At 34.4% G+C, this 17,277-nt stretch overlaps 2 protein-coding genes across 2 annotated transcripts; both read left to right on the top strand.

Annotated features, from left to right (window-relative positions):
- Window positions 1–261: 261 nt before the first annotated feature.
- Window positions 262–6,767, top strand: LOC107877302 (external alternative NAD(P)H-ubiquinone oxidoreductase B1, mitochondrial-like). The gene is made up of 10 exons (XM_016723978.2): window positions 262–531; window positions 1,686–1,959; window positions 2,594–2,797; window positions 3,183–3,433; window positions 3,528–3,747; window positions 4,076–4,180; window positions 4,692–4,955; window positions 5,111–5,232; window positions 6,131–6,250; window positions 6,381–6,767. Exons 1-10 carry the CDS (start codon window positions 452–454, stop codon window positions 6,466–6,468), a joined length of 1,728 nt encoding a protein of 575 aa, XP_016579464.2. The 5' UTR covers window positions 262–451; the 3' UTR covers window positions 6,469–6,767.
- Window positions 6,768–11,677: 4,910 nt separating this feature from the next.
- Window positions 11,678–17,039, top strand: LOC107878316 (external alternative NAD(P)H-ubiquinone oxidoreductase B3, mitochondrial). Its single transcript, XM_016725251.2, has 10 exons — window positions 11,678–11,904; window positions 13,127–13,385; window positions 13,474–13,683; window positions 14,115–14,365; window positions 14,648–14,867; window positions 14,981–15,085; window positions 15,637–15,894; window positions 15,969–16,090; window positions 16,469–16,588; window positions 16,789–17,039. The coding sequence occupies exons 1-10, from the start codon at window positions 11,816–11,818 to the stop codon at window positions 16,874–16,876; spliced, it is 1,722 nt and encodes a 573-aa protein (XP_016580737.2). The 5' UTR covers window positions 11,678–11,815; the 3' UTR covers window positions 16,877–17,039.
- Window positions 17,040–17,277: the final 238 nt, after the last annotated feature.

Below are 17,277 nucleotides of genomic sequence, written 5' to 3'. Positions count from 1 at the left end.
AAAGTCCAGGGTTCAAATTGATTGACCTGTACTTGAGTACTGCATCTGCCCGTTCTCATTGTTTCCCTTCCTTGGAATAATATGTTGTCTAATTAAATCACAATTACAATTGTCTTGAAAAATTTTATCCCCTGTTTTTTCCTTAAATTTTTTTTTTCTTTTCTTGATTAAAAAAAATCAATTTTTTTCTTGTTTGGACAAGTGCAGTTACAAGTGTCATTAAACATAATTAACGCTTTTAAGATCTGTTAGTCCGGTGTAAACTCGGATTAGAAGCTGCCACGTTCAACACTTCACACTCTCTCTAATGTTCAATCAATTCCATAGAGCCATTAAGCAGATCATGTAACAGTAATACAATAATAATTAAGCACATTATGTAACAGAAAATACAAAAAAAAAAAAAAAAAAAAGTGTCAATTCTTGAATTTGAGAAGAAGAATTGAAGAAGATGAGGGGTTTCTCATATTTGAAAAAAGCTCTTCATGTCCGCTCTTCTTATTCCAGGCTTTTGGTTGTCTCTTGTATAAGGTTATGTTATGTTTGATCCCTTAATTTTTTGTAGAACACACCTGAACTATCATATTTTTGTGAGTTATCTATTTGAACTATGGTGATTGGATTTTCTTACCTGAACTATCATAAAAATATTTCTCAAAACACACCTCGACTAGTATATGATGCCATGATGGTGCATGGTGTACATTCTCTTTTGGTCTAAAAATGGTGCCAAATGACACCATGGGGATAATTAAATAAATTAATTTGAAAATTAAAAAAATTAAAATAAGATATTAGATGTTTTCTTTGTGAGTTTTCTAGCTAACTATCAGGTGTTTATGTTTCTTATTTGAACTGTCACCAATTATTTAACAAAAAAGGCCTTGAAATTATTGAGTCAGCCGTCATATGGATGAAACTTTATGGGCAAATTAAGTTGTCACGCATTTTGGCAATTGTGTTCAAGCACTTGGTCTAGTCAGCTTTGAGATGTGTTACGATAAATAGTTGCGCAACCACCTAATAATTCAGTTATTCAGCTTTGAGATGTGTTACGATAAATAGTTGCGCAACCACCTAATAATTCAGTTATGAAACTCGCAAAATGTGAAACTTCAGATGTATTTTTGATTATTATCTCTTTTTATTCGTTAATTATATTTTCAACAAGTTCCTCAAGTACAAGCCTGAATTCTACCAATTCTCTTTTACCCCCTTCTTCATATGCTCTGAACATGTCACCTTTGGGCTTATGGTTGGGCTCTTTTGTTCCAACTATTGATCAGTCAATAACTAGAATCCCTTGCCAGTTCTCTGTAAAATACTAGTTTGACGAGGGCTTCCAACACATTGCAAGCTAAACCATCACTGAAAAATAGCCAACTCGCGATGAATAGGTAATTAAGGTATAGTAATGCTATGAATGAATGACCCAATATTGAATACTGATAATAGTATTAGCAAATGAGGTTCTCCCGTGCTTCCAGACTTACTAAGCTCCACATGTTCTTGTACAAACAAACAGGGTCGATTCGATAAAAGATGAAATCAGTAAATGTCTGTTCACCAAAATTGCATCTTTGTGAGGCGTAGAATGCATGTAATATTTCTTAAGAGTCTGAGCTTTTCTCTTATTTGATTTTACCGTGGACTTGTGACTTATTTTTTTCGCTTGGTTGTTATAGTAGCGGGGGTCTCATGGTATATGCAGAAAATGTAGATAACAGCCAAAAAGTTGTTGAAAGGAGTCAATCACATTCAAAGAAGAAGAAAATAGTGGTACTTGGAACAGGATGGGCTGGCACAAGCTTCCTAAAGGATATGGATATTTCTTCCTATGATGTCGAAGTGGTTTCTCCGCGTAACTACTTTGCATTTACTCCGTTGTTACCTAGTGTCACTTGTGGAACTGTTGAGGCACGAAGTGTTGTAGAGCCAGTCAGGAACATAATAAAGAAGGTAAGACGAGTTCTCATCGCAACTTGTTTCGGGTGTTCATAATAAGAACATGGAGGTAGCAGGATCACATCAATTGTTTTGCTCTAAAAATATAAATACATGACATGTATCTTTAACATATAGTTTCATCAGTTAATCATGGTTAATAATTGTCTAGGATAGTCGAGCTCCCTTATAAGTATTAGTAGTAATATTATTAATCTCTTTGTACCTTATTTTTTGATTTTATTATTACCTGTTGTCTCTTTTGTTTCGGTTATCGTATTACTTGCTGATACTATTCTCTTCTCTACTATTTGGGACATTCATTACTGTATTTCCTTTTCAAACCTACTTTGATATGTTTTACTTGAGCCGAGGATATATCAGAAACAACATCTCTACCTTCACAAGGTAGGGGTAAGGTCTGCGTACACGGTACAAACCACCCTCCCTAGACCTCATTTGTGTGATTACATTGGGCATGTTGTTGTTGTTGCAAATCAATATATCACCTAATATGGTAAATCAATGTAGTTTGGTGTTAATACGAGTATATACTTGAACCAGCCAGTTTTTTTCTCACGCAATTTCTAATTGTGTTGCTCTTGATTGATACATATGTATTTTTCTCAATTCTCGTTTATTCTTACAGAGAAATGGAGAAATTCAATTTTGGGAAGCAGAGTGTCTCAAGATTGATCCTGAAAACCATAAAGTCATTTGCCGTTCTATTGTGGAAAATTTGGTTGGAGAGAATGATTTTTCACTAGAGTATGACCATCTGGTTGTAGCAGTAGGAGCTCAAGTGAACACTTTTGACACTCCAGGTGTCATGGAACATTGTCACTTTCTGAAGGTAGACATCTCTGTCTCTATGCCCTTCCTGATTAGTTCGGACGGCGGATGATAGCACATTTTCTCTAACACAATATGGAACTACGTGTATTTTGGGACCTCAATAAGAAGATAGTTTTGGATTCATTAGTCAGATGGATGCTTTTTTCAATTTATTAAAGCTCGATTGGTGAGTTCGGTAACGGAAAATGTTGCCATGTCAGCTAAGTGGCGGAAATTATTACTTGAGTGTAGTGAGTGTCTTTGTGTGTGAGATGAAAAAACAGAATGACTTTTTCTATTAAAAAACAAACAAAAGTAACTATTTGCACAATTGCTATTTATTGAGTGACTTCAGCTTTTCTAAAATTTTAATTTCTCAAAAGAGTGAATCATGTATCATACAGGAAGTTGAAGATGCTCAGAAGATACGGAGAACTGTAATTGATTGTTTTGAAAAAGCTGTCCTCCCGGGCTTAAGTGAAGAAGAGCGAAGGACCGATCTCCATTTTGTTATAGTTGGAGGGGGTCCAACCGGAGTGGAATTTGCAGCTGAGCTACATGACTTTATTCATGAAGATTTGGTACAGTTATACCCTTCAGTTAAGGATCTAGTGAAGATAACGGTCATCCAGTCCGGAGATCATATCCTGAACACGTAATAAGTCATGAACTTAAGTGTCACCTTAAAAAAAATGAGATTCCAATAGTGGAAGACTTATTAGAGATCATAATGTGTTTACTGTGTTCAGGTTTGATGAAAGAATCAGCTGTTTTGCTGAATCCAAGTTTCAAAGAGATGGAATTGAGGTTTTGACAGGTTGCCGTGTTGTTAGTGTTTCTGAGCACTCAGTTAACATGAAGGTAAAATCTACGGGAGAATATGTCATTGTACCCCATGGTATGGTCGTTTGGTCTACTGGAGTTGGCACTCGCCCATTTGTGAGGGATTTCATGGAACAAATTGGCCAGGTATGTTTGCAGTATAACCCCCTTGTTTGTCTATTATGTTATTAAGCACCAATAAAGCCGTTCTGAGTTGTGGCAGAGCCTCAAGTGCGTTATATATGTGTGTTCAATTGAACTCATTGCTTTTGACTTGAACTATTCATGCAAATGGTCAACAAAATTAAGAACATATAATAAGGAAAATTTCATTCTGAATCCACTTAGTCTAAGTCTTGGATCTATCTCATCTGGAAGTTCATTCCTTTCTGCTGTATTCTAAGATTTGAAGTTTCCCATTGGTAAAAGTGCAAGTAATTCAGTTATCATGACCATGCGATTTTTTCTTTGGCAGGGAAAGAGATGGATTCTAGCAACTGATGAATGGTTGCGAGTAAAGGGTTGTCCTGATGTGTATGCTATTGGGGATTGTGCCACTGTTGATCAACGTAAAATTATGGTACGCGAGCCTTTGGCCAAGTAGCTATACAAGAAGTATTTCAGGAATTGTTAATCTACAGGATATGTATTCCCCAACTCTGCTTTTCTTCTTTCTTCGACTTTCATGATAAGTATAACAAAGTCCCAAAATTCCAATGTAGTTCAGTCCCAACAAATCTTAGTTAGGAAAGTGCACCGCCATCATGCACCATCACAAAGAATTGTTCCTCAATTACCGATGCTTATATATCAGATAAACTGAATACTCAATGAATTTTATCTTGCAATATTAGAAGTCGTCTGCTGGGCAAGTACTGCTGCTTCTCAAGTTAAAATATTTGATAGCTTACCTACAGTAGCAACATAGACGGGACATAAAGAAAAAGAAAAGAGAGGATAAACATACTATTGTTTATGTGGATACTTGTGTCCTTGACTTTCTTCTGCCAGCGCAACATTTAACATCTGCTAGATTGCCTATACATTTTTCACCTTCAATTTGCATTTTTGTGCATTGTAATGTGGTTCAGGAAGATATTTTAACCATTTTTGAAGCTGCGGATACGGATCATTCTGGAACCTTAACTATTGAAGAATTCCAAGATGTTCTGGAAGACATAATCATCCGTTATCCTCAAGTGGAATTGTATCTGAAGAGCAAACATTTGTTTGAAGTAACGGAGTTATTCAAGGATTCAGAGGGAAATGAAAGAGAGGAGGTAGATATTGAAGGATTTAAGTCAGCCCTTTCTCATGTAGATTCGCAAATGAAGAGTCTACCTGCTACTGCTCAGGTATATATGCCCCCGTGATTGTGCTCATTTATGATATCCTAGTGTATTCCCATAGTCGAAAGGAACGTGTGCAGGGATTATTCCTTTTGTTTTACTTCATTTTTTTTTTATATCAGTTTCATTTTTTTCTTTAAAATTCTTTTTCACATTGGTAGGTTGCTGCTCAACAAGGTTCATATCTTGCTAGCTGCTTTAACCGTTGGGAAAAATGCAATACTAACCCTGAAGGCCCTCGCGTCTTTGGAAGTGCCGGGCGTCATGCATTTCTACCCTTCACGTATGGCTTCCTCTTCTAAAGTGAATTTTTTTCATATTTTACTGTTGCATCTGAAAAAGCTTACTGCTAGTCTAGTTTTCCATTATAGATATGACTCTGTTATTTATTTCTACACTTCCTCTGTCACACATGAATGTGTGATCAAACTTTTCATTCACTGGCATTTGTATTACATTCTACTGGTAATATTGAAAAATAGGTTTTTCATCAAGGGGGTTCATTTGAATCCCCGTTATTGAAAAATTACACTATAAATACGAGGTTCATATTATGTCTTTATGTAAATATAGTAAATATTGGAATTCTTTGGCTTCTTCATGCATTTGCTTCTTTATGTTTTGAATGGTCTTAGTGAAAATTATGGCCAATCACTTTTTCACCTTAGCCAAACATGGTTTAAGCCATATCTAAGTGTCACACAGTCATCTCAACTCGACATGTACTTCTGGTTCTTCCCTTAGTTTCTTAATCCTTTTTCAATTTTTGTTGTACTAAGATATAAACTTGTTTGCTTTCTTGTTCTTCTAAAAAGTAAAGAATACGTATTTGATACTCCCTCCGTTTTACCATTTCAATATTATTTCGTTCAAAATAAGGATGACACATTTTAATATCCAGAAACATCTAGCTTTGCACTTGATCTTATAGCGACACGAATGATATGACACGTTTAAGACCATAAGTTTCAGAAGTCTTATAGCAACACAAAACATTATGGTAGTATGTCCAAGACCATATACAAGTTTCCAAAATATATTAGTACCTTTTTACTTAAACTTCATGCCGAGTCAAACTATGTCACATAAATGAAGGAATTATGCTTGCATAGAACTTATATGGAAAAAAAAAAAAAAAAACAGCCTGATTTCCTCTCGATTACTCGAATGCTGTACTGCAGGTATCGGCATTTAGGGCAATTTGCACCATTAGGTGGGAGCAAAGCAGCAGCAGAGCTTCCAGGAGACTGGGTATCAATGGGTCGTAGCACACAGTGGCTTTGGTATTCTGTGTATGCAAGGTGATTAAATGTGTATTTAATTCATGAATATCACATAAATTATGTATGTTTACTTATTTGATTTCAAAAAAATGTATGTTTATTAGAAGATCTATTCTAATCATATACTAATTACATTTCAATTTTTCAGCAAGCAAGTTAGTTGGCGTACAAGGATCCTAGTTGTATGGGATTGGACAAGAAGATACATTTTTGGAAGAGATTCAAGTCGAATATGATGCTTTCATTTTGAAGACTCCCTTTGCTATTCCCTTGGTTCCATTTTACATGGTACTTAAAAATCATAATAAGATGATTGATTAATTCTACTAATTTATCCTTCATTCATATTGATGATGTTTATCAAGATAAAATATTCTCAAATTAATTTGTTTAGGCTTCGAAAGAATATTAATTATATGGGTAAAATGGGAAATTTTTTATTAGTGCTGTTTTAGTGAGTATACAAGTAATTTGAGGCATGTATATATAGTAAGTTGGTCAATTAATATAAGACGGAGAGAGGAATTTTTGGTTAGGAAATGCAATAATTTTTTGCGTAAACTTGTAATTAATAATGGGGAAAATGTTCAAATTTGTCGTAGAATAGTTTACTTATTGCTCTCCGTTGAGGTCAAAATTACCCTGTTGTTACCAAAACTGGCCAACATTTTCCCTGTAATTCCAAACAGGAAATGATTTAGCACCACAAATCATTTCCATGTGTCTTAAAAGAAAAATTTTAGCACCACAGTTGTCATGTCCGGTGGCGCGGATTCAGAATTTAAGAATCGTGGATGCTTAAAAAATTGAAAAATTAAAAAAAAAAAAAAATTGCCTCAACGAGGTTCAAACCCAAGGCGCCCTTCTAGTGGAGAACCTTAAGATCAACCTAAATATCAGTGTACCCAACCAATATTTTGTTTTAGTAGGTGCTTTTATATCTTTTATGACTATTTTCATATATTTTTTATGTAATTATATCTATTCTACTTCTAATTAATGGGTGTCGGAGTACTAAAAAACAAAGTAGGTCCGCCCCTGGTCATGTGTCTCTTTAAATTAAACAGCAAGAAATTATTTTAATCGAAGGACATAAATTAATTATCATTTGGCATCGTTTAGGGGTATAATAACTCAATCCGAGTTTGGCTTGGAACTTTCATAACAGATTTCTCAATTCTTCTTTAGTGTTCATAATTTGGTAAAGTCGACGGTCCTTTTAAGCAAAAACGACAGTTAAAATGGGATGAAAGAAACTATTTAATTAGATAATAGTCTTACTAGAAACAGGACAAATTTACATTGTCAAGGTTATGGATATCTTTCTGGAAATAGTCTATACGTATGTAGCATGCTTAATTTTCAACCATGTGCCTAGTTTATGTATTGTGAAACTCACTTCTAATTGTTAGATAATTTTTCCTGCACATACTATTTAAATGTTCTTTTCCTTTTTTTTTTTTTTTGGTTATGACAAGGAGCTCAAGTTATTGTTGTATTTGTAATTCAACCCTTTGCAAAGTTTATTTTACCTTTCCTCTATGGAGGATAGAACTGGCAATGGAGCTAGGCAGGCCAAATAAACAGGACAGGGCAAGGCTAAATATTACCATAAATATTTTATACTATATTTCTTATAAATAATATATTTTTTATAAAATATTATCACACAATATTTGAGTATGTGTTATCTTGAGGTTATTTTATAAAGAGTGTTTTAATGAATATCGCTACTATAAGTAGAAAGTTTTGAACTCTTATTATAAAAAAAAAAAGTAAAATATAACATGAAAAATAAACAAGAACGCTATAATGAAATGTTATTACAAGGAAAGTAGGGAGGGAAAAAACTTACACGCACCCGGTGTATACACTAAGCCAATACATGCATGCCATATATTTGAATTTAAAGTTAATGTTACTTAACCATGATTAATTAACATGTATTTTACTTAATTTAATTATATAATCATGATAAAAAATATTAATTTGATATATATACTGGGTGCATGTAAAATTTTACCGAGGAGGTATTGGCATTATTAGGAGTCAATAGACGGATCTGGACAATGAAATAAGTTACAATTATCAATGCCTTCAAAATTTGATAGCATCTCTTCTTCTATTACAATTTGAATTAAGGAAAAAGGAAAACGTACAAATATACACTCGAACTTTAATAAATGGTATAAATATATCCTCCGTCATATTTTGGGTACAAATATATCCTTGCCATTAATGAAAAGATACAAATATACTCTCAAACTTTAATAAATGATACAAATATACTCTCCGTCATACTTTAGATACAAATATATTCTTGCCATTAATGAAATATACAAATATACCCTCGAACTTTAATAAATGGTAAAAGTATACCCTCCATCATACTTTGGGTGCAAATATACCCTTGTCGTTAATGAAAAGGTAAAAATATACTCTTCTCATTAATGACAAGACACGTCTCAGCATCGTATTGATTTGTCCTTTTTTATTTATTTTATCTGTGAATAATTTAATCTATCCTAAATTATAACTCATACCCGATCCAAATAACCTGATCAGATCCGTGTAATAGGGAAGCTTCAAGAGACATATCACGCGTCTCTATTCACGCGTGTTTCTTTCTTCCACTCTCTCACACTCACACGCTCTCACTAACCCAAAAAATTCTAACAAACATGTCGGTTCGATTCATATTTCGATCCATTTACCATCTAGAATCGAGTAGAGATTTGTTTAATATAGTGATATTGTTTAATGTTCTGATGTTAAATTAATATTTTGATGCTGTTTAATGTTCCTCATTAACGACTGTTGTTTGTTTTTACTGATTCATGAGTGTCGATGAATCAGAAATTGTTTCTAATTCATGGTTGTTGTTGCCTGCTTTAAATTCATTGTTACACCATTATTCACCTACTTCAAAAAGTGAACAAGAAGACAACATTTTAAGAACAGAAACATGAGAAAAACTTGCAAAGCTTGGACATTCCTCGGCAAAACCAAGATCCTCATTGTATCATAGGTCGGATCGGGTCGGGTTATTTGGATCGGGTATATGGGTTATAATTTAAGATGAATTAAATTATTTACAGATAAAATAAATTAAAAAGGGCCAAACAATACGATGCTGACACGTGTCTCGTCGTTAATGAGAAGGGTATATTTTTACCTTTTCATTAACGACAAGGATATATTTGTAACCAAAGTATGATGGAGGATATATTTGTACCATTTATTAAAGAACGACGGTATATTTGTACCTTTTCATTAATGGTAAGAATATATTTGTACCCAAAGTATGACAAAGGGATATTTGTATCATTTATTAAAGTTCGGGGGTATATTTGTACCTCTTCCGCAAAGAATATGATATTTTGAATCTCGTGTAAAAATAAAAATTTCTTATAAAAAGATCATACAAATTTAAAAAACCGTAAAGGAATGGAAAACTCTTTCTCCCCAAAATTTGTGTGAATCAAGATGTTTTTAGGAGAAAATGAGATCTATTGAACATTTACAAATTGAATAAGAAAGAAAATAGTCTTTTTCGTAAAAATAAAAAATCTTTTATATCTAAAAAGAGAAAATGGTCAAAAGCCCCCCTAACCTTTACCCCCAAATTTCAATTACACATTCATACTTTGCGAGGGTCCTATGACCCCTCTGAATTATTTTAAAGTGAAATATTTACACTCCGAAAGTTGACATGACAAGAGAGTATTATCACTCTCTTTAAAGAGAGTGAGAACAAAATTATTTATTAAAATTTTATTTTAAATATTTTTTATATAAATAATTTTAATTATTACTTTGTCTTATTCATTTTTTTGTCTTTTTCTTCTCTTTCTCAAAACATAAAATTCTAGAACTCATTAATGGAGTTTTCTCATCTTCCTGTTCTCCAATTTCATTTTCTTATCTTTCTTGAACTCATTAATGGCGAGGACTTATTAATGGTGTTTTTTGATAATTTGAAAAAGGTTATTTACCGGAAACAAGAAACACTTGAACTAAGAAGACAAGAAGATTTAACAAAGTTTAGATTCTTATTCATTTTCGTATGTGAAGTCTGGCCGAAGCTTCATAAACAATTTATCCAATTTCTCTCTTTTTGTTCAAGATCCGTCATTAATGGCGAGCTCAAAACTTTGAACCCAACTTGACGTATAAAATTTTCATGCTCAAAACTTTTAACCCACAATGCCATATATAATTTTTCCATTTCTCCAATTTTCTCTCTTTTTGCTCAAGATCCGCCATTAATGGCGAGCTCAAAGCTTTGAACTCCTACTCCGATGTATATAATTTCCACAATGCTCAAAGCTTTTAACCCACAATGCCATATTTCATTTCTCCAATTTTCTCTCTTTTTGTTCAAGATCCGCCATTAATGGCGAGCTCAAAGCTTTGAACTCCAACTCGACGTATATAATTTTCACAATGCTCAAAGCTTTTAACCCACAATGTCATATATAATTTTTTCATCTCCAATTTTCTCTCTTTTTGCTCAAGATCCGCCATTAATGGCAAACTCAAAACTTTGAACTCCAACTCCGACGTATATAATTTTCACAATGCTCAAAACTTTTAACCCACAATGTCATATTCCGTTTCTCCAATTTCCTCTCTTCTTGTTCAAGATCCGCTATTAATGGCGAGCTCAAAGCTTTGAACTCCAACTCCGACGTATATAATTTCCACAATGCTCAAAGTTTTTAACACAAAATGCTATATATAATTTCCAACATAACCTCCAATGCCATATATAATTTAATACAAAATTAAATTTCAAAAATTAACAACAAAAATAAAATGTGGTTGAAGAAGAAAATGAAGCAAAATGGGAAATGGGGAAGAGAAAAGAAAATAATAAAGTTAAATAATTAATTTTTTAGAGTAAAAAAAAGAAAAAAAATGACGTGGCATGACGTAACAGCGAGTGCAGCTCATTGTCTGAAATAATGTCTGGGAATAAGCTTTTAAGGGTGTAAATATTTCACATTAAAATAGTTCAGAGGGGTCATAAAACCCCCGCAAAGTATAGGTATATAGTTGAGATTTGGGATAAAGGTTGGAAATTTTTTTGGCCATTTTCCAATCTAAAAATGAAGAATTATAGTCAAAAGGACGTAATTCTTTTATTAAAAAATGCATTAGGACTAAAAGTTATTTTGAGCAGTGTGCGTGGGGACTAAAATTTCAAAATATAAGTAAAATGAAAAAGGAAATTCCTCTTGTTTTTCTAATGTCGTCAAAAGAAAAAGGAAAAATATATTCACAGGTACGAATGTACTTGCAAAGTCCGAATAACATGGAGATCCATAATGACACGTTTTCCTACTTTTTAGCTATTGACAAGTCAAAATGCGTTAAAATTGCCAATTACTTGACAGTTACTCCACTAGTTAGTCCCTTGAAAAAACAAAACAAACAAACAAACAATAAAAGTGGCTGCCCTGTAACTACGTTCATATATGGAAAGTGTTACCCTTTTTTTAGACAAATTTCCCGTCAGTATATAAAGTGAGGGAAGCAAAAAGTGAGTGAATATTCATTAGGGTTAGTATTGACGAAATAATGCGTGGGTATAGTTCTTTCCAGAGAGCCTCCAGGGCTTTCAATGACTATCCTCATCTTCCTAAATTACTTGTTCTTTTCACTGTTAGGTATGTTCATTTTGTTACACTATTGTTTTCTATTGTATTGTAAGGTCAAAGTATACTTTGCTTTCTCGGTCGATCTTGCTGTGTAGGATTAGTATGTTATTATTATTGTTTTTTTTTTTTTTTTTATTTTAGTACTAGGATGATGTAAACTACTATATGCTTTGTTAATTTTGTTTAGTATAACACATGCACCACATGCTTGTTGTAGTGTTACCATCTACGATTTCTTTCTCATTTTTAGCACTTGCTTGTTGATTGTTTTTACTTATGTTTTGTTCGTTTTTTTAAAATGTAACAAGTTGGATCCAAAAGTTTATAGGGATAAAAAATGTCACACCTGATAAGTTCTAAATCAATATATGACCTAAAGAAATTTTTTGAATCTCCTTTTGTCACTTTACTAGAACTTTACTTTTGTCAAGTAGATCTATTCAATGGCTTACATAAACTCAAAAAGACCATGTACCACTCGTTGTTTTTATTTCTATTTTGCACAGTATAGTTTTCAACGAAGTGCCTTTTGTCTAGTATGGTCCTAGTCTTTTAGACTGGAAGGTCAAAATTGTTCTAGACCTATGGACGTAGGATCTTGCTGCTTTTTTATGGTCTGTTCTGTTAAGGTTTTTGCTCAAAAGCTAATATATGTTACTAGTCATTAGTCATTACTCATCAGTTAAGTTATTTATTTATACTTTGGATTTTATTGCAACCGGAATCTGTTAGTTTTGTTTTAATCGCCTCGGAAAATAAACTACAGAATTTGATCTGATTTTTCAATGTGTATGGTTATTTTAGCATGACCATTCAGAACAAAAACTGGAGAAAACCAGTGGGTGTACTAAGATAGCTTGAAATTGAATGTGCACTTTAATACTTGTCACCAATTTTCTCTAGTGCCACTTTTAGTGTCAATAATTTGTGTTGGTAAAGACTCAGCAACTTCTAATTTTGGGTTTCTATATAAAAACTTGCATTCATATAGACACAAAGTTGAGTAATTTGACTCCTCTACGTGCAATTGCTTACACAATTTCAGCACTCCTTTGAAGGGGAGACCGCAGCTACAATTTCTGTTTAATCTTTGTGCCTTCTAACACAATTATATAAATTTCCTGGAATTTCCACTAATGAATACCTGAATAGACTGGAATATATAGATGGTCCATGTTGCAGACGCTAATTTATTATTGATTGATTGATTGATTGATTTTGGACTTTGCAGTGGTGGAGGGCTAGCTACTGTATGTCACACTGCATTTGCTGATGCAGGTCAAGATGATCTTAAGAAGAAGAAAGTGGTAGTGCTTGGAACAGGCTGGGCAGGAACAAGTTTTCTTAAGAATTTGAAAGACCCCTCATATTCTGTCCAGGTCGTGTCTCCTCGTAACTATTTTGCCTTCACTCCTCTGTTACCTAGTGTTACCTGTGGCACAATCGAAGCAAGGAGCATCGTAGAACCAATTCGTAACATTATCAAAAAGGTATACACATCAATAGTTTGTTGTTTTTTCATCTGCACCCTATTTGAGATTTTGGTGTTAAGAAGTATTTATGATTTCTGTTTAACAGAAAAACTTCGATGCTGATTTCAAGGAAGCTGAGTGTTACAGGATTGACACAGTAAACAAGAAAGTTCACTGTAAAACAACCCAACCAAGTCATTTGGGTGGTGGTATAGAAGAATTTACCGTAGATTATGACTACCTGGTGATTGCTATGGGAGCTAGAGCAAATACTTTCAACACCCCTGGTGTTGTGGAGAATGCTCACTTTCTAAAGGTAGTTTTTTCTAAGCAACTGTATTTACTGAACTGAAGTATAGTCTCCGAAGGTCCATGTGAATCTTATGTCGCGTGAGCCTATTGGTGAAGCAAATTCAATGAAGCAACAACTGGTACCATAGAGACGCAGCTAAAACTAGATCCATTGACCAATTTGATAGATCATTTAATGCGGTCGAAATAACTAAATTTTGAGTTGTTCAATCAAGAAAGGGAAACTGAATGGAATTCATAACTGCCTCAATCTTATTTTTTCGGTTTCCTTTTTATGTTCTGAATATTCAGGAGCTAAGACCATTCCAATACCCCCTTTCGCCATGCATAAACCAAGCCAATAATTAATATAAGCATGAAAATGAAAGCTTCTATAAATGCAGACACGCCTGCTATAGTGTTTTTTGAAGAGCAAGCAACGATATTTCAATGCAGGAAGTTGAAGATGCTCAGAGAATTCGTAGGACCGTGTTAGATTGTTTCGAGAGGGCAAGCCTTCCAAGCATAAGTGAAGATGAGAGGAAGAGAATTCTTCATTTTGTGGTTGTTGGAGGTGGTCCAGCAGGTGTGGAGTTTGCTGCAGAGCTTCATGATTTTGTGAAAGAGGATCTCGCCAAGTTGTATCCTGCACTTAAACAATATGTCAAGATAACACTCCTTGAGGCTGGGGATCATATACTGAACATGTAAGCAACATTCTCCACATACTACATGAACCTATGTTGCTCGGACTCTTTAAAACATGTGGACATAGATGCGACAACATTTTTGAAGAGGCCAAGCACATATACAACATTTTTGAAGAGTCCAAGCACATAGTTTATGACAGAAAGATTGAAGTGTGTTTTTAGATCAATTGGTGCAACTCATACGATATTATAGCTTGTAACTTGTTTGCTTGCCCACCTATCTGTGAAGATCTGCAATAAGCTGTCCGTTTAAATCACTTCAACTTTCACTTTTTTCAGGTTTGACCAAAGAATTACGGCGTTTGCTGAGGAAAAATTTGGGAGAGATGGTATTGTCCTGAAAACTGGATCAATGGTGGTGAAAGTAAGTGACCGTGAAATATCAACCAAAGAGAGAAGCACTGGCCAAACTGTTACCATACCATATGGAATGTGTGTCTGGGCCACTGGCATTGGATCTCGCCCTGTTGTTATGGATTTTATGAAACAAATCGGTCAGGTATGTTCAATTTTGTTAGTCTGCATTTCTTGTTAATATTTAGTACTTATTTCAGCACCAACTCACGTCCTTGAGATGTTTTGTGCCAATCTGTTTCTGTTGATGGTTTGCAGACAAACAGGCGAGTATTAGCAACAGATGAATGGCTCCGAGTTGAAGGGTGCAATGAGGTTTATGCTCTTGGTGATTGTGCCACAATAAACCAACGCAGTGTCATGGTAAAGTTACTCAAACTTTTGATTTTGATTTCTTATACTGAATTTCAACAATTTAGCAGTATTTCTTGGAAACTGAAGAAGTCTCAACTTGTATAATGATCTTTTCTTCTTCAATTCCCTGATTGAATAGCTAAAGAAATGCAACAATTCTCATTTACTAATCCTAAATATACTAAGCAAACCTAACCATATGTTCCTGTTCCACCCTTGCTCTCCCTCTTATTGGTACGAATTTTGAAAACCAAGATCATGAATTGACAATATCATGCTCACACTTTCTGGTATTTGATTCGTTTGTTTGTGTAGTATACTTTCTTCTTTCTAGTTTTGATGGTTTCTAAAAAGGTTGATGATACAATTGAATGAAAGTAAATGAAACTTCCTTATCTTTGTACTGGTTAAGAAACTAGGTACAGCTTTGAAATCAAGAATTAAAAGATATCATGCTCACACACTTACGATTTTTGTTTAGTTAGTTTGTTAGACTTTTTCCCTTTCCACTTTTGTGATGGGGTTGAAATTCTATTTATCTATTGAAATTTATATTTCAGGAAGATATTGCAATCATATTTAGCAAGGCAGACAAGAACAATTCCGGTACTCTAAGAATGGATGATTTTAAAGAAGTAATCCAAGACATATGTGAGAGGTACCCTCAAGTGGATCTTTATCTGAAGAAAAAGCAGTTGAAAAATTTTAATGCTTTACTAATGAACTCGGAAGACCATGCTGAAATTAACATCGAAAAGTTCAAGAAACTACTTGCCGAAGTAGACTCCCAGATGAAAAATCTTCCTGCTACTGCACAGGTGAATATATAGATTATTTTCTCTTGTTTATATGGCTTTTGTTCCTCATCTTATGCTATTATTTCCTACACTAGGTTGCAGCTCAACAAGGTAGCTACCTCGCTGACTGTTTCAATCGCGTGACTGTATGTGAAGCAACTCCAGAAGGTCCACTAAGATTCAGAGGAACAGGGCGTCATCGCTTCCATCCATTTAGGTAGGCATGAAAAATCACCAGAGATGATTACTCTGAATCATGAACCTCTTGTTTATGAAGAAAATGGACATTCACATTTGAAATAGGAAACCCTATCAACTCTTGCTTAGATTTGAGGGGAGCCTTGGAGTAAATGGTGAAGTTACCTCCATGTGCCTTGGAGGTCTCACGGGTTCAAGCCGTGGAAACAGCCTCTTGTAGAAATGCAGGGTAACACTGCATACAACAGACCCTTGCGCCCTTCCCTGGACCCAGCCCCACGCATAGCAAGAGCTTTTGTGCACCAGGCGGCCCTTTTCTTGCTTAGATTTGACAGTGTTTAACTCTGACCTTTACTGATGTTATGTTTCATGTTGGTTCTTTTTTCCTCTCTTACAGGTATAGGCATTTGGGGCAATTTGCACCTTTGGGTGGGGAACAGACTGCAGCTCAACTCCCTGGAGACTGGGTTTCAATAGGTCACAGTACTCAGTGGCTCTGGTATTCAGTATATGCAAGGTAAGTCTAGTCAAATTACAAAAAACACTTACCGTACCCTGTGTTTACATCAAATCAGGACGAGAATACATAAGCACGGTTAACTTGTGAAAGTTTATATACGACACATTCTTGCTTTAATTGGTTTGATGTAAAAATTGAGTGCAATCAAATGTTGTGATTATTTTCATCATGTTAATCTGTTCGGTTTCATATTTCAGCAAGCTAGTCAGCTGGCGTACAAGGGTGCTGGTGGTATCTGATTGGATAAGGCGTTCGGCGTTTGGGAGGGATTCTAGCAGAATCTGAAACAACATCAGACTAGACAATACTGAACTCTGGATTTATTGCTTTTTTACATACTGTAATCGACTTCTTACTAGTGTAGTTGAGAAATTTTGTTCGGATTGTATTTTCCTTAACCAACTTCTTCTCCTTCAAAGTAATATTTCACCATTTATTCTTTTAGAAATCTACTCGTAAACTCGTCCTTTTGTTTTTCCTGCAAGCAGGGATTCAACAAACAACACAATATCAAAGCAATTTTACCTATATTCACGGTGTTTGGGTAAGGCTAGCCTTGAAGTAACTAGTAAAGCTGTCATGGCTACTCAAGTGATACTAAACGGAATATCTTGCACTTAATATCAAAGATAAGAGACCATTTTTTCTTTTTCTCTTAGTAACAATAATATCAATTAAGTTCTCTC

This window comes from Capsicum annuum, chromosome 7 (assembly GCF_002878395.1).
Source record: "Capsicum annuum cultivar UCD-10X-F1 chromosome 7, UCD10Xv1.1, whole genome shotgun sequence".
NCBI lineage: Eukaryota > Viridiplantae > Streptophyta > Magnoliopsida > Solanales > Solanaceae > Capsicum > Capsicum annuum.
This window is presented reverse-complemented; position numbering and strand designations above follow the sequence as displayed.